Source organism: Anomaloglossus baeobatrachus, chromosome 2, assembly GCF_048569485.1.
Source record: "Anomaloglossus baeobatrachus isolate aAnoBae1 chromosome 2, aAnoBae1.hap1, whole genome shotgun sequence".
Classification (NCBI taxonomy): Eukaryota; Metazoa; Chordata; class Amphibia; order Anura; family Aromobatidae; genus Anomaloglossus; species Anomaloglossus baeobatrachus.
In genome coordinates this window covers 474,359,597-474,384,308 of record NC_134354.1, presented here as the reverse complement: position 1 = coordinate 474,384,308, position 24,712 = coordinate 474,359,597, and the positions used below count along the sequence as shown (strand labels likewise).

At 48.2% G+C, this 24,712-nt stretch overlaps 1 protein-coding gene across 1 annotated transcript in view; it reads right to left on the bottom strand.

Moving 5' to 3' along the window:
• The window catches only part of ZZEF1 (zinc finger ZZ-type and EF-hand domain containing 1), a 337,771-nt gene that overhangs the window by 257,674 nt on the left and 55,385 nt on the right, over positions 1-24,712 (bottom strand). The window contains exons 6-10 of the mRNA XM_075336372.1: positions 20,110-20,320; positions 8,103-8,219; positions 7,819-7,997; positions 5,397-5,495; positions 3,798-3,889 (exon numbers count right to left, since the gene is read on the bottom strand). Of these exons, the coding sequence (XP_075192487.1) occupies positions 3,798-3,889; positions 5,397-5,495; positions 7,819-7,997; positions 8,103-8,219; positions 20,110-20,320 (698 nt within the window). The remainder of the gene's footprint in view (positions 1-3,797; positions 3,890-5,396; positions 5,496-7,818; positions 7,998-8,102; positions 8,220-20,109; positions 20,321-24,712) is intronic.

Here is a 24,712-nt window from a genome sequence, read left to right as displayed (position 1 = left end):
TTCCGAAAGGAGCGGAACGAGGACTGTGGACGTCTGGTGAAGGACGTCCTGGACTTCAGCTGGGGGAGGGAGGTACTCTTTCCTCCCGTGGCGTCAGAAATGAGCTTGTCCAGACGTTTGCCAAACAATCAGTCTGGAAAAAAGGGGAGGCCCGTGAGAGACTTCTTGGAGGCAGAGTCCGCTCGCCATTGTCGGAGCCAGAGAGCGCTACGGATGGCTATGGTATTTGAGGCGGCAAACGCTGCGCAGGTAGCAGCGTCCATGGAGGCCTGCATGAGGTACTCCGCCGCAGCGGCAATTTGAGCTGTTACCTCTGTGAAGGTATGAGTGAACTGGGATTCCTCAAGCGAAGTGTTAAGGGATTCTGCCCAGACCGAGATCGCCTTTGCAACCCACACAGAGGCAAAGGAGGGCGAGAGGGAGGAACCCGCAGCCTCAAAAGCAGAGCAGGCGAGGTGCTCCACCTGACTGTCTGTCGGGACCTTGATGGAGGAACCATCGGGTAAAGACAGGAGCGTCTTTGTGGTAAGGCGGGAGACCAGGGGGTCGACCGAGGGCGGATCGGCCCAGCCCTTAGGGGCAGGTGAGGCAAAAGGGTACCGGGACTCCATTAGTTTTCGGTTACCGAAGCGCCTGTCAGGCTTCTCCCTTTGCTTTGTGAGTATATCCTGAAACTCTGGGTGATCAGCGAAAACCTTTTGGGGTTTCCTTGCCCTCTTAAAGGAGACCGCATGGTCAGTGGTAGTGGATGGGGGATCCTCCACATGCAGAGTTTGGTTGATTGCTGCTATAAGGGAGTCTGATCTCTCTGAACAGAATTGCAGTTTGATCATCTGGGGAGGCTGAAACCAAGGAATCCTCCTGGTACAAACAGCATTCTCCCTTCTCCAGCTCTTCAGAAGCCGTGGAGCGTGTGGGAGAGCCTGCCCTGTGTGCTCCCGAGGGAGAGCCCGCTGGAGACACCCGGCCGTGTGCTCTTTTCCTGATCCTTGCAACCGGTGAAGCATGTGCCCGGATTACCTCAGAAGGATCCTCCATATGGGTGTATTTTCAGGCTGCGTTCCGTCCAGGGACCCAGAATGATGTGGAGGACGACATTGCATAGCCAGCACCAGGTTCTGTGACAGCTTTTCCATGGATTGGGACAGAAACTGTGCCCATTCCGGTGGGCTGGGAGCCCTAAGCTCTGGGCTGCCGGTTGCGGCGGTGGTGGCAGGGGGATCTTGGGGGGCTATAGGGGCACAGGCCTCACAGAGAGAAGAGGTGTGTTTACGTGGTAACTCAACGTGGCAGGCAGTGCAGACTGAATAATAGACTATGTGAGCCTTAGGCTATGTGCGCACTTACCGGATTTTGCCGCGGATTTTCCGCGGATTTGCTGCATGTTTCGCTGCAGAAAATGTTCATAACATCTCTGCAGTGAATCACCAGCAAATCCTATGGAGAAAAAAAATCCTGTGCGCACTGGGCGGAATTTGACAGCTGCATGTTTTGCTGCGGGAATCCCGCAGCAAAAACAAGTGCATGTCACTTCTTTTCCGCACATCGCTGCGGGATTTCACTCCATTGACTCCAATGTTAATCATGAAATCCCACAGGGAATAACGCAGGCAGCAAATTCTGTGCGGTTCACTGCGTTTTCCTGCGTTATTCCCTGCGGTATTTCCTCCGGTAATGTACATCGCTTGTCTGCGGTTTTGCAGGGAAGCGATGTCATTACAGGAAGAGGAAGCCGTGCAGAGAGTAAACACACACAGATCACACACACACAGACACATCACAGACATAGATCACAGACACAGACACATAGAACACACATAGAAAGAAAACGGAAATATAGAAAAAAAAGAACGTGGGCTCCGCTGTATTTTTACCTTCCAGCCGAGGTAAGCACACAGCGGCGGCCCGGTATTCTCAGGCTGGGGAGGGAGAGGGGCAGGGTTAATGTCCCCCGCCTCACTCCCCCTCCCGCAGCCGAGAATATCAGCCGCAGCTGCCCCGGCACTGTCGCATGCATTATGCGGCAATACCGGCGTGTCCCCGGCTCTTCTTGCCGCCGTGTAGCAGTGGCAGCAAGGTAATACAAGGGGTTAATGATGGTGGGGGACCACCGCCATTAACTCCAGGCTTGATCATGGCAGCGTCTATGTGACAGCTGACATGATCAACCCGTAAGTAAAGTGAATAAAACACACACACAGAAAAATCCTTTATTTTAAATAAAACAAACAAGCCTCGTTCACCATTTTATTAACCCCTCCCGCACCAAAGCTCCGGCGTAATCCACCGCTCCGGCGTAATCCACCGCTCCGGCGTAATCCACAGGTCCTGCGCTGCTTCCATCCAGCCGCGACTGTCACAGACACAGCGCTGAATGAAAGCAGCAGACAGCAGAGGTAATTACCGGTCATTTCCCACGGCCGGTAATGTGAACTCACTGCCGACCGTGGGAAATGCAGCGATCTGTCCTCTATCTATCCCTCTGTCTGTCTATCTATCCCTCTATCTATTCTTCTGTCTGTCTATCTACTATCTCAGGATTAAATGACTTTTTTTTTTTTTCTTCAATGTGCTTTATTGCATTGAATGCAATAAAGCACATCCCAACCCGCACGCGGCAAAACCGCAGCAATACCGCGAACAATACCGCGGTAAAACCGCAGCAAACCGCATGCGGGTTTCGGGTGCGGTTTCCCGCGGTTTTTTACCGCGGGTGCGGTAATCTTTGAGAGCATGCGGAATTTTCTCAAGAAAATTCCATTTCCCAGTGCGCACAAGGCCTTAGCCCTCTTAGTGCCTTTTGAATTCTGCATGTTCCTGATAGGAGTATGCTAGGAGGGGGAGCAATGCTCAGCATTTTCATTGGCTGTAAGCCATAATCATCAACATTAACAAAAATAAACACTTGAAAAAGATCACTCTGCGTGTAACGACTATATATAAGATATGGTTTACCTTTTTGTATTGAATTACTGAAATAATGTCACTTTTTGATGATACCCTAATTTATTGAGATGCACTTGTATATACAAGAAATTCACTTGGTCTATGGCAAAGTTTTCATCACATAAAAATTTTGTGAAAGTTCCCAGTTTGTGATATTTTTTTATATCACTTAGAAAAAATGAAAATGGATACTAATTCACATTTGTCGTTTAAGTTATAAGAAACTTAGTTGCCGTTTAAACCAAACCTAAAACAAAGAGGTCTTTAAAGGGAATCTGTCACCAGATTTTTGCCACATAATCTGAGAGGAGCATAACATAAGAACAGAGACTTTGATTCCAGAGATGCGTCACATACTGGGCTGCTTGCTGGAGTTTTTATAAAATAATTTGTTTTATTAGCTGCAGATTATCATGAGAAGACAAGTAAACTTCTCATGTAATCCTTCATAATCAAACTCTGCATAACCCACCCCACCACTGATTGGCAGCTTTCTGTCTATGCACAGTGTACTCAAAAAACAGTGGAGAAGGTGGACGTATACAGATCTCCACATTCACAGAACTACAAGATCTGCAGCAAACTAAAAATAAAAAAAAGTGATTTTTTTTTTTCAAACAATCCGTAAATGACACATTGCTGGAATCAGAGTCTCTACATAACGCTGCTCTCAGGTGGAGTAGAAAAAAAAACGAGTGACAGATTCCTTTTTGGAAGCTGCGGAGAAAAAAAAAAAAAAAAACACTATATATCCAGTAAAAACTATTTCAAAAGGTCATCAAAACAGCCTATTAATAAAAAAAAAAAAAAAAAAAGTATATTTTAGATTTTTTTCAATATCGAAAACTTACCCTGATCCTCATCTGTGTAACCTGAAAGGCAGATTCAGTGCCAGAAGTTAAGATAATGCTAGCCCTTGTTTTTCCAGTCTCTGTAAGGAATCCTTAGGAAGCAAAGAGAATAAAAATAAGTCAAACAACCAAACAAAAAACATTACAAGTGAGTGGATAACGCATAATAAAATTTAAAGGGATTTTCAGCACATATGATACCGATGACCTATCCTTAGTAGAGTTCATCGATATCAGATCGGTGGGAATCCAACAGATTACATCTCCGGGGGTGACCGGATGTAAACCGTGCAGATATGTCCAACACTCTATTCCTGAGAGGGGTGCCAGGGGCTGGACCACACCTAAGGAAACATCATATGTCTGGAGAACTGTTAAAGGGAACCTGTCAGCAGAAATTTTGCACTAACCTAAAAGATTCCCCCTCTGCAGCTCCTGTGCTGCGTTCTAACAAGGTTCCTGTTGTTATTGTGCCCCCTGTGAGACCAAAATAAAGACTTTATATAGTCTTACCTTTTCCTATGCAAATTTTTTTTTATAGTCATGGGGGCGGGCTTTCTTGCTTCCGTTATTCTCCCTCCTGGTCCTTTACGCCGTCCCCCATCGCTCCTTTCCATAGCTGATGACGCCGCCCAGTGCTCCTGCGGTCCCCGCGCATGCCCAGTGCCAGTCTGACGGGACTGAGCACTTAGCACAGTGTGACCGCTGGTGACGTGTGCGCAGGCAAGAGATTATGGACGGCGCTGTGATTGTCATCAGCAAGTACCCACCCATAATCTCGTGCCCGCGCTTTCCCCTCTGACTCCACCATTCTGCGCAAGTGCTGGCCAGATGACCCCACGTCACCTCCCATCTATTTCCTGCTCCAGGGAAAGATGGGTAAGAGGTGACGTGGGGTCATCTGGCCAGCACTTGAGCAGAATGGTGGAAGCAGAGGGGAAAGCGCGGACACGAGATTATGGGTGGGTACTTGCTGATGACAATCACAGCGCCGTCCATAATCTCTTGCCTGCGCACACGTCACCAGCGGTCACACTGTGCTAAGTGCTCAGTCCCGTCAGACTGGCACTGGGCATGCGCGGGGACCGCAAGAGCACTGGGCGGCGTCATCAGCTATGGAAAGGAGCGATAGCGGACGGCATAAAGGACCAGGAGAAAGAATAACGAACGCAAGAAAGCCCGCCCCCGTGACTATAAAAAAAGATTTGCATAGGAAAAGCAAAGACTTTATAAAGTCTTTATTTTGGTCTCAAAGGGGACACAATAACAACAGGAACCTTGCTAGAATGCAGCACAGGAGCTGCAGAGGGGGAATCTTTTAGGTTTAGTGCAAAATTTCTGCTGACAGGTTCCCTTTAATAATTTTTAGAAGTCATATCTAATCCTCAACTAATGACATAAGTAAAATTTTGAAATAATATAATAATGCCAAAAGTATATGACAGCATATTATAAAAAAGATTGTCGTTGCTGAAAGTACAGAAGAACATTATGGGGGAAAAAAATGATCCAAAAAGGTATGAAGAACTATGCTTCATCTTAAAAGTTTAATATGGTTATTGCCAATAAGCAAATGTTTAAATAATAAGAATGACCCACCGTCTCCTGCCCAAGGTTCCACCAACAGGTTTTCAGGCCCTGATTTGTCTTCTTTCCCTTTAACATCACAGGCAAGTAAGGTAAATTGCAATGGCCTTCCTGAAATACATAGTAAGATAAGAAAATAGGGAGCACATTCCGGTAAAGCCAAGCAATACAATGTGATCTCTATTCCTGGCTATGTCCGCCTTACTCAAGCAAATTTATTAAAAAAAAAAAAAAAAAAAAAAATACCCTGAAGGTTCAGAGACCATGGTAGGGATCAGCAACCTCAACACTCCAGCGGCTGGTGAAGCTACATCTCCCAGCAGTCATTGGTTTTCAGGGCATGTTGGCAGTTGTATTTTCACGAGTGGAGGATAGCCATTAGCCAAAAACTACAAAATGGTTCCCGCCTTATAGATTTTTACTGAAGGAAAAGTCAGTTTTAGGCCTTCTTCACACGTCAGTGATTCTGATACGTATGTCACTGTTTTTATACGTACCAGAATCACGGACATACACAGACCCATTAAAATCAATGGATCTGCGCATACATCAGTGATTTTTCAGGGACAGTGTGTCCGTGCAGTGCCGCATGTCCATGTGCTCCGCACGAAGACAAGTCCGTTTTTCCCCGGAATCACTGATATCACACAAACAACACAGTGGTGTGATCCGTGTGGCATGTATCGGAGGAAACCCGTATCTGTGAAATAAAATGATTTTCTATACTCACTCGCTGTCTTTGATGCTGTTGTCTCCTGCTTCAGGGCCCGCTCATTATGCTTATTGCAAATTCACTGCTTCACTGGAAGTAAGTGTGACCGCAGCGCTGGACACAGCAGCACCCTGGACAGCAGCGCCTGGGACAGGCGAGTATAAAGTTGCTACTCTCCGTGTGCTTTCACGGATAGCACACGAAGAACACACGCATGCCAAAATCACAGCACACGGAGGGCCATATGCACCTTCAACATGTTAGAAACGTGTGTTTTTCAATGATGTGAAAGAGCAAACATGTGCAGGAAAAAGAACTCTACCAATGTCATGCTCTAGAGGTAGATCTTTCTCTACCTGCCTAAATATTAGATGGTCATGGAGCAGATTGATTTAGGGAGACATCATTTCTCGACGTACATCAATAGTGAACATTCACACAAATGGTAATCCAGTATTATTGGTGTAAAGGTCTACTCTGACATCTTAAGTGTATACTTATATAATTACCAAAGTAAGAAGGACTGTTCATTATTTAACAAACACTTAGAATGGTATAAAACAAACTGATCCCCTCACCTTACTGATCCCATCACTCCAGTGCACTGCTGTCTGTATCCTAGCCTTCAGTAAGAACAGGAAAAATAATAAAGCCTATACTCACCTCCCGCACCGGCGCTCTTACAGTGGTGCTGGGTCTCATGCAACATTGTGATGTCACACGAGTCCCTCGTCCAATCAGTGCCGGCTTCTTTCTCCCCACCTTTGGATCAAACAAACAATCAACAGAAACTGAGCGCAGCTGTTGATCCAGTGGGGAGACAGAAGCAGGCGTGCGGCTCACGTGAAGTGACAACCCCAACGTGAGCCCAGGCACCATGAGCACATTCACTGCTGGAAAGTCGCTGGTATGGGAAGTGAGTATAGGCTTTAATATTTTATCTGGGGAAAATGTGGAATCAGAAGGATTTGTCCTAGTAATGGACAACCCCTTTAAGAGAGAAAGATACTTAAAGCCACCAGAGACCAAACCATGCGGGTACCTAGTCAGAAAGGCAAGTCCCCAGCAGCTTTTTCCCCACCTGCTTCATATGACAGAAAGGTGTATCCCTATAGACACACAGGGAGAGACCCATCACTCAAGGAGAGCTGGTGGGAATGAGCCTTCCAAGTAGTATCCTATGCGCCTTGGTGGCTTTTAAAGTATTTTTTTTCTCTGAAACACTACATCAGTCAAACATACTAAACAGAAATAATGCAGTGTCTGATCCATACTGCCTGCGGAATCTACAGTATATATTTATCTTATATTTAATAAGCATCATATATTTGAGCCATTGGGGCTCACCATCTAAACTCAATATCAGTATGCCTTTGGAGTGTGGGAGGAAACCAGAGAACCTGGAGAAACCCACACAAACACGGGGAGAACATACAAACTCCTTGTAGATGTTGTCCTTGGTGGGACTAGAACCCAGGACTCAGGGTTAGTGTTTAGCACTGCAAGGCAACAGTGCTAACCACTGAGTCACTGAGCTGCCATGTATCAGCTGTCAGGTTCCCATTAAATGATGCTAGAGGGTAGTATATAGTGGGAAGCAGGAAGCGATTGGTAAGATGGGAATGTCATTTTATACCAAAGATTTGTGAAAAAAATTTAAGAGGATGGACAATACCTTTAAAACAAGCTAAATGATAAAAGAATGGAAAAAGGACAAAATACCATATTTATAGAGTAGACTAATTCTAACAGACTCCATGGAAGTGATAAGAGAAGAGGCATTGTACTGCTCATCGGCATGCTCCAGGATGGTACACAGAGACGTAATCACTTTTGCTACATTCCCTCTCGCCAAAGCAAACGCGAGTAGATTTAAATCCACTTCAGGTGTAGAGCAGCAGCTGAAGAGAAACAACAAGGGTTAATGTCAGAGAACATTACAGCCAGTAGTAAAAAGACCTGCGCTATATATAAGACGCTATATATAAGACGTAGTAAGTTATTACCTGGCCGTCCTCATGAGAAAGCTGTTTACCTCTTCAAGAACATTTGGTGATAAGAAATTTGGAAATTCTGCAGTACCTGGCGTCAAGGAAAGTGGCGTCATGTGTTGTAAAGCCTTCCTGTAAAAACAGAATACAATGCTACTAAGTAATCACACACATCTCAGGACCAATCCTCTAATGCGGTTACAAATCTCCAGATCCACTGGCAATTAGATCCCAAAATACCAGTAACAACAATGGAGGCAGCACATCTGTTAAGGCTACTTTCACATTGCGTTTTTCCCTACGTTCAGTGATCCCGTCGGGGCATTCGTCCAAACCTGCCCCTGTGCAAAACATCTTTCGGATGCATGCGCCAACAGGGCAATTGACTATAATGGAGCAGACTGTTAGGGGCCCTTTGTACACTACGACATTGCAAGCCGATGCTGCCATGCGATAGTCCCCGTCGCAGATGCGAAATCATGGTGATAGCTGCCATAGCGAACATTATCGCTACGGCAGCTTCACAAGCACGCACCTGCCCTATGACGTCGCTCTGGCCGGCGACCCGCCTCCTTCCTACAGGGTTGGGTCGTGTGGCGTCACAGCGACATCACACGGCAGGCGGCCAATAAAAGCGGAGGGGCGGAGATGAGCGGGACGTAAACATCCCGCCCACCTCTTTCTTTCCGCATTGCAGACGGAACGCAGGAAGGAGATGTTCCTCGCTCCTGCGACTTCATACACAGCGATGTGTGCTGCTGCAGGAACGAGGAACAACATCTTACCGTCGCAGCAGCCAAAATAATGAAAATGACCGACACTACACCGATCATACGATACCGACGCTTTTGCGCTCGGTAATCGTAGTTAAAACAATTTACACACTACGATGTCGAGAGCGACGCCGAAGTGCGTCACTTTCGATTTGACCTCATCGACATCGCACCTGCGATGTCGTAGTGTGCAAAGGGCCCCTTAGCGTGTGCTCTGTCTTGCACCATTTTCGGGCATAAACGTTTTCTGCAGGTGGACACCAAAATGTAGTCTACTATACAATATTTTTTATTGAAGGACACGCTGCCTCCATGTTTGGTACAATATACATATATATTTATTTGGCGATAATTTGACTCCAAACACAAACAAACCCTGTGTAGTCTGGTCCGCCAGTCCTATTCCCCTTCATGTTCTGTTTTTAACAAGACGACAGGTAAGAGAGTATAACTCAGGATCACGCGATTGCTGCAGTTTTGGTAAAAATGACTGTTTTATCAGCAGAAGATTATCATCACATAGAGCACTGGTAAACCTGCTGCCAGGTAGTCCTTTATGTTCAGGAGTTTCTGATCTTGTGATGTTGCACATTATGCTGCCGCTCTGTGCCATATCAGATGCTATGATAGTCTCTGATGTTGTGGAGTGTCACTTTAAGTCATTTGTCTGCCCGATTATGTAAATATCATATCGGCTTTGCATGAAATGAAAATAAACACACTAAAAACACAATGAAAGCAAATACAGGTGCATGCAAAGCTCAATGGATAGAATCAGATTAAAAGTCTGCCAGACGAGCCAGTTCTATGGTGACCGCTCGTCTGTTTATCCTTGGGTTAGTTCTTTCCTTTCAGGACTGTTTTTATTTATGATGGTCAGTATAGTGTACAGTACAGCACCGCTACACACCAAAAAAGATCTCTGTGGATGAAAGTAGATCACAACTATGTAATATAGAGTAAGTGCCATAGACTCATTGTACCAAGTCCAAAGTCACCTGGAATCATTGATAGACGATTGTATGTGTAGATATTAGTTACACACTTCTTGCCCGTTGATGTTCTGTTATCCACATAAAAGGGGACTGGATAGCCAACACCTACTGCCCACTCCACCGGCAGCACGTATCAGACACTGACTTCAACAAGGTACAGTGCCTTGCAAAAAAGAGAATTTTGTTTACTTACAGTAAATTCTTTTTCTTATAGTTCCGTATTGGGAAACCCAGACATTGGGTGTATAGCTTCTGCCTCCGGAGGACACACAAAGTACTACACTAAAAAGTGTAGCTCCTCCCTCTGAGCATATACACCCCCTGGAGAACTAGATCTAGCCAATTTAGTGCAAAAGCTGAAGGAGAATAGCCACCCACAAGTAAAGACAGAGTAAGAACCGGAACAACCGGAGACTCTGTCCACGACAACAGCCGGTGATAACACGCGGAACAAGAACTGCCAACAGGCAACAGGGAGGGTGCTGGGTCTCCCAATACGGAACTATAAGAAAAAGAATTTACGGTAAGTAAACAAAATTCTCTTTTTCTTTATCGTTCCTATGGGAGACCCAGACATTGGGACGTCTCAAAGCAGTCCATGGGTGGGAATAAACAGAAAAACTGAGAAGTAGGCAGAGCCTAACTTCACAAATGGGCGACAGCCGCCTGAAGGATGCGTCTGCCCAAGCTCACATCTGCCGAAGCATGAGAATGCACTTGGTAGTGCTTTGAAAAGGTATGCAGGCTAGTCCAAGTGGCAGCCTGACAGACTTGCTGAGCCGTAGCCTGTTGCCTGAAAGCCCAAGAGGCACCGACAGCTCTGGTCGAGTGTGCCTTGATCCCCGGCGGGGGATGCACCTGAGTACACTGGTAGGCATCGGAAATGGCCGACCCAATCCAACGAGCTAAGGTCGGCTTAGAAGAAGCGAGGCCCTTACACCGACCTGTGGTTAGCACAAAAAGAGGTGCACCGCCTAAGAGCAGCGGTGCGAGACACATAGATCCGGAGCGCCTGCACCAGATCCAGAGTATGCAACGCTTTTTCAAAGCGATGAACAGGAGCCGGACAAAAGGAAGGCAGGGAAATGTCCTGGTTAAGGTGGAAAGGAGAAACCACCTTAGGGAGAAAGTCCGGGGTCGGACGGAGAACCACCTTGTCTTGATGAAAAACCAAAAAAGGTGACTCCGAAGAGAGCGCAGCCAAATCAGACTCTCCTGAGGGAAGTTATGGCCACTAGAAAGACCACTTTCTGTGAAAGACGAAACAAAGAAACCTCCCTAAGAGGCTCAAAGGGGGGTTTCTGCAAGGCCGTGAGGACCAAATTGAGGTCCCAGGGATCCAAGGGCCGCCGGTAAGGTGGAATGATGTGAGACGCGCCCTGCATGAAGGTGCGCACTTGAGCCAGCCGGGCGATACGCCGCTGGAACAGTACTGACAGAGCCGAGACTTGTCCCTTGAGGGAATTGAGGGATAGTCCTAGCTGCAGACCGGACTGTAGAAAGGACAGAAGGGTCGGCAAGGAAAAAGGCCAAGGAGCATGGCCGGAAAAGCGACACCAGGACAGGAACATTTTCCAAGTCCTGTGATAGATTTTGGCCGAGGAAGACTTCCGAGCCCGAGTCATAGTGGAGATGACTTCAGGAGGAATACCAGAAGCCGTCAAGATCCAGGACTCAAGAGCCACGGCGTCAATCTGAGAGCCGCAGAATTCTGGCGGAAAAACGGACCTTGTGAGAGAAGGTCTGGACGGTCCGGAAGATGCCACGGCACCTCTACGGACAGATGGAGCAGGTCTGGGTACCAAGCTCGCCTGGGCCAGTCCGGAGCAATGAGGATGACCCGACGGCCCTCCATTCTGATCTTGCGCAGAACTCTGGGCAAGAGAGCTAGAGGGGGAAACACGTAGGACAGACGAAACTGGGACCAATCTTGAACCAGAGCGTCTGCTGCAAAGGCCTGAGGATCGTGGGAGCGAGCCACGTAAACCGGAACCTTGTTGTTGTGACGGGATGCCATTAGGTCCACTTCCGGAGTGCCCCACTTGCGGCAGATTGACTGAAACACTGCCGGATGCAGGGACCACTCGCCACTGTCCACGGTTTGACGGCTGAGATAATCTGCTTCCCAGTTTTCCATGCCTGGGATGTGGACTGCGGATATGGTGGACTTGGAGTCCTCTGTCCATTGAAGGATGCGTTGAACCTCCAACATTGCCAGGCGGCTGCGTGTCCCGCCTTGGTGATTGATGTAGGCGACCGCTGTCGCGTTGTCTGACTGGACTCAGATGTGCTTGCCCGCCAACAGGTGGTGAAAGGCTAGGATAGCTAGAAGCACAGCTCTGGTTTCCATCACATTGATCGAGAGGGCTGACTCGGACGGAGTCCAAGTGCCCTGCGCTCGGTGGTGGAGACATACCGCTCCCCAGCCGGATAGACTGGCATCCGTGGTGAGGATCACCCAGGACGGGGCCAGGAAGGAGCACCCCTGAGACAGAGAGAGGGGCCGAAGCCACCACTGAAGGGAGCCCCTGGTCTGTGGCGACAGAGCCACTAGCCTGTGCAAGGAGGAAGTCCGCTTGTCCCAACAGCGGAGAATGTCCAGCTGCAGAGGACGCAGATGGAACTGGGCAAAGGGAACAGCCTCCATTGACGCCACCATCTGACCCAGCACCTGCATTAGGTGCCTGATGGAATGACGGCGGGGCCTCAGCAGAGAGCGCACCCCCAGTTGGAGAGACTGCTGTTTGACTAAGGGCAGCTTCACAAGTGCCGGCAGAGTCTCGAACTGCATCCCTAGGTACGTGAGCCTCTGGGTCGGAGTCAGATTGGATTTGGGCAGATTGACAAGCCACCCGAATTGGGCTAGAGTGGCGAGAGTGAGCGAGACACTCCGCTGACAGTCTGCGCTGGATGAAGCCTTGACTAGAAGGTCGTCCAGGTAAGGAATCACTGCCAACCCCTGGAGGTGCAGAACCGCAACCACTGCTGCCATGACCTTGGTGAATACTCGAGGGGCCGTGGCTAACCCGAAGGGGAGAGCCACGAATTGGAAATGTTCCTCTCCGATTGCAAAACGTAGCCAACGCTGGTGTGGAACTGCAATTGGCACATGCAGATAGGCATCTCTGATGTCGATGGATGCCAGGAAATCTCCTTGGGTCATTGAGGCAATGACTGATCGCAGAGACTCCATGCGAAAATGCCGCACCTGAACATGCTTGTTGAGAAGCTTGAGATCCAGGATGGGCCGGAAGGAACCGTCCTTTTTGGGGACTAGGAAGAGATTTGAATAGAAACCTCTGAACCGTTCCCGGGCGGGAACCGGTACAATTACTCCGTTGGCCTGCAAGGATGCCACGGCCTGAGAGAAGGCGGCCTTGGAGCAGGGGGGAGTTGACAGAAATAATCTGTTTGGCGGGCTGGAAGAGAATTCTATCCTGTAGCCGTGGGAGATGATATCCCGCACCCACTGATCGGAGACGTGTTGAAACCACACGTCGCCAAAGTGGGAGAGCCTGCCACCGACTAAGGACGTTGCTGGCGTGGCCAGATAGTCAAGAGGAGGCTGCCTTAGTGGCAGCAGCTCCTGCGGTCTTCTGTGGACGCGCTTTTGGGCGCCAGTTGGATTTCTGGTCCTTGGCTGAGTTAGTGGACGAGGCCGAGGGCTTAGAGGACGACCAGTTGGAGGAACGAAAGGAACGAAACCTCGACTGGTTCCTACCCTGGACAGGTTTTCTGGTTTTAGTTTGTGGCATGGAAGTACTCTTCCCACCAGTAGCTTCCTTAATAATTTCATCCAGTTGTTCACCGAATAGCCTGGACCCAGCAAAACGGAGCCCAGCAAGGTACTTCTTTGAAGAAGCATCTGCCTTCCACTCTCGAAGCCACAAGATCCTGCGGATAGCGAGGGAATTAGCCGAAGCCACCGCAGTGCGGTGAGAAGCCTCCAGCATGGCAGACATGGCATAGGATGAAAAAGCTGAAGCTTGGGAAGTTAAGGCAACCATTTCGGGCATAGATTTCCTGGTGAGGGAATGTATCAACTCTAGAGAAGCAGAGATGGCTTTGAGAGCCCACACTGCTGCTAAAGATGGGGAGAACGAGGCCCCTGCCACCTCATATACAGATTTGGCCAGAAGGTCAACCTGGCAGTCAGTGGAATCCTTAAGAGAGGTGCCATCAGCCACTGATACAACGGTCCGGGATGAGAGTCTAGACACCGAAGGGTCTACCTTTGGTGAATGAGCCCACTCCTTGACCACCTCAGGTGGAAAGGGAAAACGGTCATCAGAACCACGCTTTGGGAAGCGTTTGTCAGGACAGGCCCTAGGCTTGGTCACAGTGGCCTGAAAACTGGAGTGGTTAAAGAACACACTCCTTGTCCTCTTAGGCAAGGTAAACTGGTGCTTTTCTGCCAGAGAGGGTTGCTCCTCTGATACTGGCGGATTGAGGTCCAGTACAGAATTAATGGACGCAATCAAATCACTAACATCTGAGTCACTTTCGGACAGATCAATGGGGCACATGGAGGTAGCCTCCGAGCCCCCAGTAAAGGCATCCTCCTCGTCCGGCGAATCAGCTTCTGAAACAGAGCCGCGGGACGAGGAAGGAGAGGGAGCCCTGCGTCTCCTTTTAGGAGGACGGGGTCTGGGACCAGATGATGAATCCTCTGTGAGCTCCGCTGAGAGAGCCCTAGCAGCAGAGGCACCCTGTGAAGGGGGCTGATGCATGTTCAGCAAAGTCCGAGACAGCTGTCCCATGGAGTCGGCAAAAGACTGGGAGATTGACCTAGAGAAGGATTCTACCCAAGCCGGGGGTTCAGCCACAGGAGCCGGAGCAGCTGGAGAGACCACTGGGGGGGCGATTCCAGGGTGAGGCATTGTCAGGTTAGAGCAGGCATCACAATGTGGATATGTGCTCGGTTCAGGCAACACGAGCTTACATGCAGTGCATACTGAATACAGCTTTGGAGCCTTGCTCCTCGTGTGAGACATGCTGCTGAAGTGGGGGCTCTTGCCAGAGTGACCCCCAGAGAGTATATACAGAGGCCCACAACCAGAGGTTGTGGCTTACCAGACCGCTGGAGCGGTGTTGTGTGCCCTCCAGATCCCAAAGCCCGGACCCCCAAGCACCTCAGCAGGGATGCTGAAGCCAGTGCTGATTGCTGAGAAAACGCTGATAAAATGGCGCTGGAGCGAGGAGAGGGGGCGGGGCCAACCCTGAGAGCGGGATCTGGAGGGCCATGGAGACTTACAGGGGAGGAGACATGTACTCAGTGAAGAGTGTCCCTCCCCTGTGCCGAACGGCCGCTGGGCGGAGCCGCGCTGTCCCTCTGCATGAATGACATGCGAGGGCAGTGAAACCGAAAGTAGGCCTCCGGCGAAGCCGGGGCCTAAATTTGAGCGGTGCGGCCGGCGCGCAGGCACCATCGGCGCGGTTCTCAGGCGACAGCCAGAGAACCCGCCGGAAATGTCACAAAAAACACTCAGCACACTCTCCCCACATAATAAAGTACAGGGACCCCCAGAACATAAACGTCTCAGGTACTTAGCTTGCTGAGACGCAGGCCCATGTCCCTGGGGATGAGTGCTCCGTCCAGCAGGATCCTGAAGGGCTGCGGATGGAGACCGGTCTCCTTGCAAAGCATGGAGAACCAAGCTGGCTCCCACTTCAAGCCAGAGCCCGAGGGATGGTGAAGGAGCGCGGCATGGAAGGCTCCAGCCTTGGAATCAACCTTAACAACACCGCCGACACAGTGGGGTGAGAAGGGACCCGCTTTTCTTCAAAATCTTTCCAAAAATGAAAAATCAGATGAGAATGCATGTGTGGATGTATGCCTCCTGAACACAAAGCAATGAACTGGCTAGATCTAGTTCTCCAGGGGGTGTATATGCTCAGAGGGAGGAGCTACACTATTTAGTGTAGTACTTTGTGTGTCCTCCGGAGGCAGAAGCTATACACCCAATGTCTGGGTCTCCCATAGGAACGATAAAGAACGTTTTCACCCCCTTGGGTTTGTTTTTTTGTTTTTATTTACCTATTTTGCTACATTATAAGCTGTGAGTAACCATTTTTGTAATCAGCACTAAATAGTCTAAGTTGAGGAAGTGAAAGAGAAAAATACAGGCAACAAAATACATTTATGGGATATAATTAATAACAATTGCCATTAACTCCTTATGCTATGAAGCCCCTAAAAATTTCTGGTGCAAGCAATTATCTTCATAAGTCCCATGCTTAGTGGAAGGAAGTCCACCTGTGTGCAATACAAGTGTCCCGTGGTCTGTCACTATATATACACCTTTTCTGAAAGGCCACAGAGGCTGCAGCACCATTAAGCAAGAGGCACCACTAACCAAACACCACCATGAAGACCAAGGAACTCTCCAAACAAGTCACAGACAAAGTCATTAAGAAGTGCACGTCAGGGTTGGGTTCTAAAAAAATATTCCAATCTCTGATGATCCCCAGAGCACAATCAAACTTATTATCAAATGGAAAGAACATGGTCCCACAACGAACCTGACATAACTCTCAGCTCAGGCAAGGAGGGCATTAATCAGAGAGGCAGCACAGAGACCAAAGGTAATCCCGAAGAAGCTACAGAGTTCCCAAGCAGAGACAGGAGTGTCTGTCCTTACAACCACCAGTTGTACACGCCATAGAGCTGGCCTTTATGGAAGAGTGGCCAGAAAAAAAAGCCTTTACTTACAACCAATAATTTAAAGGCTCATTTTGATTTTGCCAAAAGACATGCGGGAGACTCCTCAAACATATAGAGGAAGATGCTGTTTTCAGATGAGACCCAAATTGAACTTTTTGGCCATCAAGGTGCATGCTATGTCTGACACCAAACCAAAATAGCTCATCACCCCAAGAACACCATCCCCACAATGAAACACAATGGGGGCAGCATAATGCTGTGCGATGTTTTTCAGCAACAGGGACAGGGAAGATGGCCTGAGTTGAAGAGGAGATGGATGGTGTGAAATACAGGGATATTATTGAGCAAAACCTGTTTCAGTCTGATAGTGATTTGAAACTGGGACAGAGATTCACCTTCCAACAAGACAATAACCCAAAGCTAGTGGTAAAGCAGCACTCAGTCACAGCACAGACTTTAATACATTTGAGAATCTGTGGTTAGACTTGAAGTTTGCTGTTCACCAGAGGTAATCTACCCTGAAGGAACTGGAACAGTTTTGTCTTGAGGAATGAGCAAAACTCCCAGTGGCAAGATGCAGAAAGCTATATTATATATATATATATATATATATATATATATATATATATATATATATATATATATATATATATATATATATATATATATATATATATATATATATATATCGGTGTTCGGACCATAGACAGACTTTACAAAAAACAGAGTTCGGGTGCTTTATGTATGCAAACCACTCACACAAGCATTGCTGTGCTCCAGTACGCTCAGTGCTCAACCCAGCGCGAGCAGTTAGTGTTTGATGCATGATCGGATGTAGAGTACACCAAGCCAAAAAAAAAAAATGGAAAAACGAAAACCTGCCCACCCTCCCCCAGAAAAGTGTTCTGTATATGGCTGGCTGCAGCCCTAGTTAGTAACTTCCTTTGGGGTTCAGGTCCAGTCCGGATCCCAAACCGGACTTTAGATAAAGTCCGACTGAACCCGCCGAATCAAACTTCAACGGGCTCACTGATCTCTACTCAGAGACTTAGCCAATGTGACTTGCAGCTGTAATTGCACATAAGAAGGCTCTGCAAAGTGCTAACTTTAGGGGGGGTGAATAGTTATGCACACTGAAGTTTTCAGTTATTTTGTCTTATTTATGGTTTGCTTCACAAGAAAAACAAAAAAAGGTTCACAGTTGTAGGCATGTTCTGTACATGAACTGATGCAAACCCTGAAAAAAAAAGGAAAAAAAGTACACCTGTGACATCTCAGGTTGTGAGTTAACACGAAAAATGGCAAGGAAGTGAATACTTTCGAAAGGCACTGTGTTTGACCCTGATACTCCTTGCTACCATGCGGCTTTTTAAGTATGTTTTTCTGTAAGGCCACACGCATATGTTGAGTATTTGATGAGTGGTTTGTTGGTTTTTTGTTTTGGTTTTTTTTGCATCAATATTTGTAAATCCAGGAGTAGAACAGAGAAAAGTAGAATATAATCACATCTGCAATTTTTACCCACTCCTGGTCTTTGCTTACAAATACTGATGTAAAAGAAATCAACAAATACTCAACATGTGCACGTGGCCTTAAGCCTATGTGCCCACGGGACAACGTACCCGCGGATCTTGTCGCAGGTTTCACGCAGCTGCTCCCCGGAATCTTCAGTTATCCATTGCTGCGGAATTCGAGCATTTTTGTTGCGGTAAACCTGCATGACAAGTGCGGAAATACCTGCGGAAGTCTCGGCCTCTATCTCCATAGTGGAAAGGCAGATATTTCCGCATGAATAATTGACATGCAGTTATGTGCAGCTGCGGGACACATTCCGCAGCCACATTCCGCAGCATGGACACAGCACTCCCCATGTCCCATAGGATAACATGGGGAGTGTCTGTACTTGCGTAAACCTGCGGATTTATCTGGAAAATCCAGATAAATCCGAGGGGCTTTCGCGGCAAAATCCGCTGGTACGTTGTCCCGTGGGCACATAGCCTTAATGTCGCAGCGTTTCAGAGTCAAACATACAAGGCTCAGGCCATACAGTGAGTGTGCATGAATTAAGCTGTATGTGCATGGCGCGTTTTTGATGTAGTTTTTTTGGTGCAGTTTTGGTGAAGTTTGTGGCCCAAATCTGCATGTCTATCTGTATGTCAGCAGTCAATGAGAATTATCAAGTGCTGTGCACACATTGCTTACCGTATTTTTCGCTTTATAAGACACACCTGATTATAAGACGCACCCCCAAATTTGGTGAAGGAAAAGAGAATATACGAGGGGGGGGGGGGGGGAGGTATATATATATATATATATATATATATATATACATACATATATATATATATATATATATATATATATATATATATATATATATATATATATATATATATATATATATATATATATATATATATATATATATACCTCCCCCCCCCTCGTATATTCGGTTTATAAGACGCACCCCCTACTTTCCCCCAAAATTTGGGGGAACAAAACTGTGTCTTTATAAAGCGAAAAATACGGTATGTTTTCTGTAATAAACTGCAGCATGTCAATTGTTGGTACGCTTCTTCCTGTGTTTTGTAGCCCTTCCACCCGTTGAAGATTATATATATATATATATATATATATATATATATATATATATATATATATATATATATATATATATATATATATATATATATATATATATATATATATATATATATATATATATATATATATATATATAATGCACCTAAAAACACGTGTGTTTTTGTAGCATGCATTTATATATATATATATATATATATATATATATATATATATATATATATATATATATTTATTATAAGGCATGGTACAAAAACACACATGTTTTTAGGTGCGTTTTTGCCATAAACTGCAGATTTCACACAGAAAATTTCTGCAACAAATCTGCAGTGTGCGCACATACCCTTAGACTCCCAGAACAAGCTTTGGCCATTTTTGTCTTGTTAGTGCATCCTTCCTCACAGACTGGCCCGCACTTCAGTCCATACAATGGCTGCTGGTGGAGGAGCAGTGACCAGACCCGTCCTTACATTAGTATCCGTCAGCTCGTTCTGACAGTCTACCAGCACCGTTTGTAACTCTTATCAGACATTTTCTCAGTTCCGGTCATCTGATTTATAGCCAAAGGAAAAAAAAAAATTGAATATGAATGAGCCATTAAAAGCCAAAAATGGTGCATAATTTGTAATGAACCTCAATTGCAAAAAATGATTTTTAACACAAAGAAAAAAAAAAAAAATGTTGCAGAATATGGTCAGCCCCTTTAAGTCGACAGCACATCAGTGAGCTCAGCGGCTCTGCCCATGTAGACACAAAGCCTCCTTTACGGCCGCCATGCTGCTGATGTGAGGTCAGCGTCCCAACCAATAATGGACACCGAGAGCAGCAGAAACTCCGCTCTGGACCAAAGGACAGGGATAATGAGCAAATTGGTATTTTATAACAAAGTGAGCTGAAGATCTTCTGAAAAGGGACAACCCCTTCAATTACATGAAATCTCAGAGATTGACATATGCAAAGAAAAAAAACAGAGAATTAATGCTACGTACTGTGTGTGCTGCTGGACAGCGTGAGCCAGAGCTGGGTTGGTCTCGATTGAAGTGGTTACTAGTGACGTCAGTAGAGAAAGATACCAGATTGCGGATGCATCAGATACAGACACGGCCGACTTTTTTATCTTTTGGTAGCCAACGGCTCGGAGACCATGGATCCTCGTGTCACAGCCATCACTCAGACATCGCTTAATATTGATCTGTACATCTGCACACAGGTAAGAAAACATTTAAATGACGTTAGTTAGGATTAGGCATACATAAATGTGGTGAGCACAAACCAATATACACATATCTGGAAGGAAAGCTACCAAAGACATAAGAATACGGCCTAGTTTGCCCAAAGGACGCAGTGGTCTTTTTTTTTTTTTTTTTAAATTAAAAGGGAATCTGTCACCAGATTTGTGCCACCTAATCTAAGAACAGCATCATGTAGGGGCAGAAATCCTGATTCCAGTGGTGTGTCACTTACTGAGCAGCTTAATGTAATTTTGATAAAATCACTGTTTTATCAGCAGTAGATTATCATTACAGGACTACTTGGCCTGCTGCCAGGTAGTCAACCATATTCATGACCGCAGTATAACTGCTAGATCTGCAGCAGTGAATACATTGATTTTATCAAAATGACAGCATACAGCCCCGTAAGTGACACATGGCTGGAATCAGGGTCTCTGTCTCTACATTATGCTGCTCTCAGATGGGGGAGCGAAAACCTGGTGACAGAGTCCCTTTAAGCTGAATCAAGTCTTAACTTTTTTGGGGAATATTTTCTCTCTCATTGGTAGCATTTTAGGGTATATATACTTCTCTTATTAATATTTTCATATTTTTTTGCAAAGGAGAGAAAACACAGAGACCCTGAGTTCAGCAATGTGCCATTTACAGTAGTTTTTATAAAATCCCATTTTTCTCAACAGAAGATTATCACTTGGTGCCTGGTAGTCACGCATATTCGTGAGCTCTGTATAGCCCCACATCACTGTTTCGCAGCTTTCTGTGTTCACTGCAAGCAAAAATGTGCTAATCAAAAGGTGTGGGTGGGGATATACAGAGCTCAGCATTCAGAGAACTGCTAAATCTGTAGCAGATAAAAGTGTGATTTTAACTAAACTGCAGCAAGCAGCCTAGTTACTGATACACTACGTAAATCAGGGTCTCCGTCTGTACATTATGCTGCTCTCAGATGGGTTAGTAAAAATCTGTTGACAGATTCCCTTTAACCCCTTAACGACCTTGGACGTACTGAGTACGTCATGGTGACATGGTGCTAAACGACCCATGACGTACTCAGTACGTCATGGCGAAATCGCGGTCCCGGAGCCCCGGGGAGTGAAATTTATTTACTTAAACGGTAGATTCGGGAAGGAGGGGACCTCTGCCTGACCTCAGGAGGGGTGGTGCCTCCTCCCCGAACCTACAGAGGCTGTGATTGGCTGACGAACGCCGCTCAGCCAATTACAGCCACTGTAATGTTCCAGCCATTGAAAATGGCTGGAACATTGAAATCCAGCCCTGATCAGTGCTGCTGTAGCACTGGCCATTGGCTGGAGCTGGGTGATCGATGCTTCACCCGCCCCCAGCTCTGATTGGAGAGACCGGTCTTGTGACCGCTCTCTCCAATCAATGTGGATCTGCGGCCTGTGATCGTCCCTAGAAGCCGAGGAGAGCGGTAAGTTGTTGTCCCCGCCGCCCGCCCCTGTCCCCGATCACCCCGCCGCTCGCTCCTGTCCCCGATCGCCCCGCCGCTGCTCCCGCTTCACCGCTGTCCCCGCCGCTGCTCCCGCTTCACCGCCGCTGTCTCCGATCGCCCCGCCGCTGCTGCCGCTTCACCGCTGTCCCCGCCGCCATGCTCCCGATGCACCGCTGTCCCCGCCGCCATGCTCCCGCTGCACCGCTGTCCCCGCCGCCATGCTCCCGCTGCACCGCTGTCTCCGCCGCCATTCTCCCGCTCCACCGCTGTCCCCGCCGCCGCTCCCGATCCACCGCCGTCCCCGCCGCCATGCTCCCGCTGCACCGCTGTCTCCGCCGCCATGCTCCCGCTCCACCGCTGTCCCCGCCGCCGCTCCCGATCCACCGCCGTCCCCGCCGCCATGCTCCCGCTGCACCGCTGTCCCCGCCGCCGCTCCCGATCCACCGCCGTCCCCGCCGCCATGCTCCCGCTGCACCGCTGTCTCCGCCGCCATGCTCCCGTTCCACCGCTGTCCCCGCCGCCGCTCCCGATCCACCGCCGTCCCCGCCGCCATGCTCCCGCTGCACCGCTGTCTCCGCCGCCATGCTCCCGCTCCACCGCTGTCCCCGCCGCCGCTCCCGATCCACCGCCGTCCCCGCCGCCATGCTCGCCACTGTCCCCGCCGCCGTCGCACCCACCTTTTTCAGCCGCTGCTGCCACCGATCGGCGGCGGCGGCCGCCGCCGCCGCCTCCTTCATCGGCTGCCCCTTCTCCATCGCCACACCACCTATCCCTCCATGTGCTGCAAGCCACCCTCCCCCCACGTGGGGGGAGGGTGGCTGGCTTGCAGCACATGTGGGGGGAGGGTGGCTGGCTTGCAGCACATGTGGGGGGAGGGTGGCTGGCTTGCAGCACATGTGGGGGGAGGGTGGCTGGCTTGCAGCACATGTGGGGGGAGGGTGACTGGCTTGCAGCACATGTGGGGGGAGGGTGGCTGGCTTGCAGCACATGTGGGGGGAGGGTGGCTGGCTTGCAGCACATGTGCTGCAAGCCACCCTCCCCCTACATGTGCTGCAAGCCAGCCACCCTCCCCCTACATGTGCTGCAAGCCCCCCTCCCTCCCCCTACATGTGCTGCAAGCCCCCCTCCCTCCCCCTACATGTGCTGCAAGCCCCCCTCCCTCCCCCTACATGTGCTGCAAGCCCCCCTCCCTTCCCCTACATGTGCCATCTCTCTCTCGCATCAGACTCTGCCCCCCTCCCCGATCTGCTGCCTGCTCTCTCCCATTTTCCATCTACTGCCCCCTCTCACCCTCCTCGATCTGTTGCCTCCTTCATCTGCTGCCTCTTCTGTCTGCTGTGATCCTGCTGCCTAGATCCATCCTGTAAGGTAGGTATCCCCATCTCACCCCCCCCATCCACTGCCGCTCCTCCATCCGCTGCGCCATTTCCCATCCATCCGCTGCGCCATTTCCCATCATCCATCCGCTGCGCCCTTTCCCATCCTCTGCCGCTCCTCCATCCGCTGCGCCATTTCCCATCCATCCGCTGCGCCATTTCCCATCATCCATCCGCTGCGCCCTTTCCCATCCTCTGCCGCTCCTCCATCCGCTGCGCCATTTCCCATCCATCCGCTGCGCCATTTCCCATCATCCATCCGCTGCGCCCTTTCCCATCCTCTGCCGCTCCTCCATCCGCTGCGCCCTTTCCCATCTTCCATCCGCTGTGCCCTTTCTCATCTGCCGCCCCGCCCTCTCGCATCGCATTATCCAGCGCAGTTGCTCGCTTCCAGACTGCAGTGGATGATGCGATGCGAGACTCGTGCATTGCTCTCACGTTTGGCACTGGTCTTAGTGGCAGGCGCTCTTTTTTTTTTTTTTTTACTGATGTCTGTATTTTTTATTTCGCCAAACTAATTTTTTTTGTATGGGGGGGGGCTCTAGTTTCCAAAATGGGATCACATGTGGGGGAGCTCCATTGTTTAGGCACCTCAGGGGGTCTCCAAATGAAACATGGCGTCTGCTAATAATTCCAATCAATTTTACTGTGAAATGGCGCTCCTTCTCTTCTGAGCCCCGCCGTTCGCCCAAACAATTGATTTCCACCACATATGAGGTATCGTCGTACTCAGGAGAAATTGCACAATACATTTTATGGTGCATTTTTTTCTGATACCCTTGTGGAAAAAAAAGCTACCTGTTTGAAAAAACAATTTTGTGGTAAAAAAAAGAATAAAATTTTCACGGCTGAACATTACAAACGTTTGTGAAGCCTCCAGGGGTTCAAAGTGCTCACTAAACAGCTAGATAAATTCCATGAGGGGTCTAGTTTCCAAAATGGGGTCAATTGTGGGGGAGCTCCATTGTTTAGGCACTTCAGGGGGGTCTCCAAATGAAACATGGCGTCCGCTAATAATTCCAACCAATTTTGCTGTGAAATGGCGCTCCTTGCCTTCCGAGTCCTGCCGTGCGCCCAAACATTTGATTTCCACCACATATGGGGTATATGCGTACTCAGGAGAAAATGCACCATAAATTTTATGGTGCATTTTTTCATGATACCCTTGTGATAAAAAAAAGCTACCTGGTTGAAGCAACAGTTTTGTGGTAAAAAAAATTTTTTTTCTTTTCACGGCTCAACGTTATAAACTTCTGTGAAGCCCCCAGGGGTTCAAAGTGCACATCAAACATCTAGAAAAAATATTTGAGGGCTCTAGTTTCCAAAATGGGGTCATTTATGGGGGAGCTCCATTGTTTAGGCACCTCGGGGAGTCTTCAAACCCGACATGGCGTCCGCTAATGAGTGCAGCTAATTTTGCACTCAAAAATTCAAATGGCGCTCCTTGCCTTCCGAGTCCTGCTGTGTGCCCAAACATTTGATTACCACCACATATGGGGTATCTGCGTACTCAGGAGAAAATGCACGATAC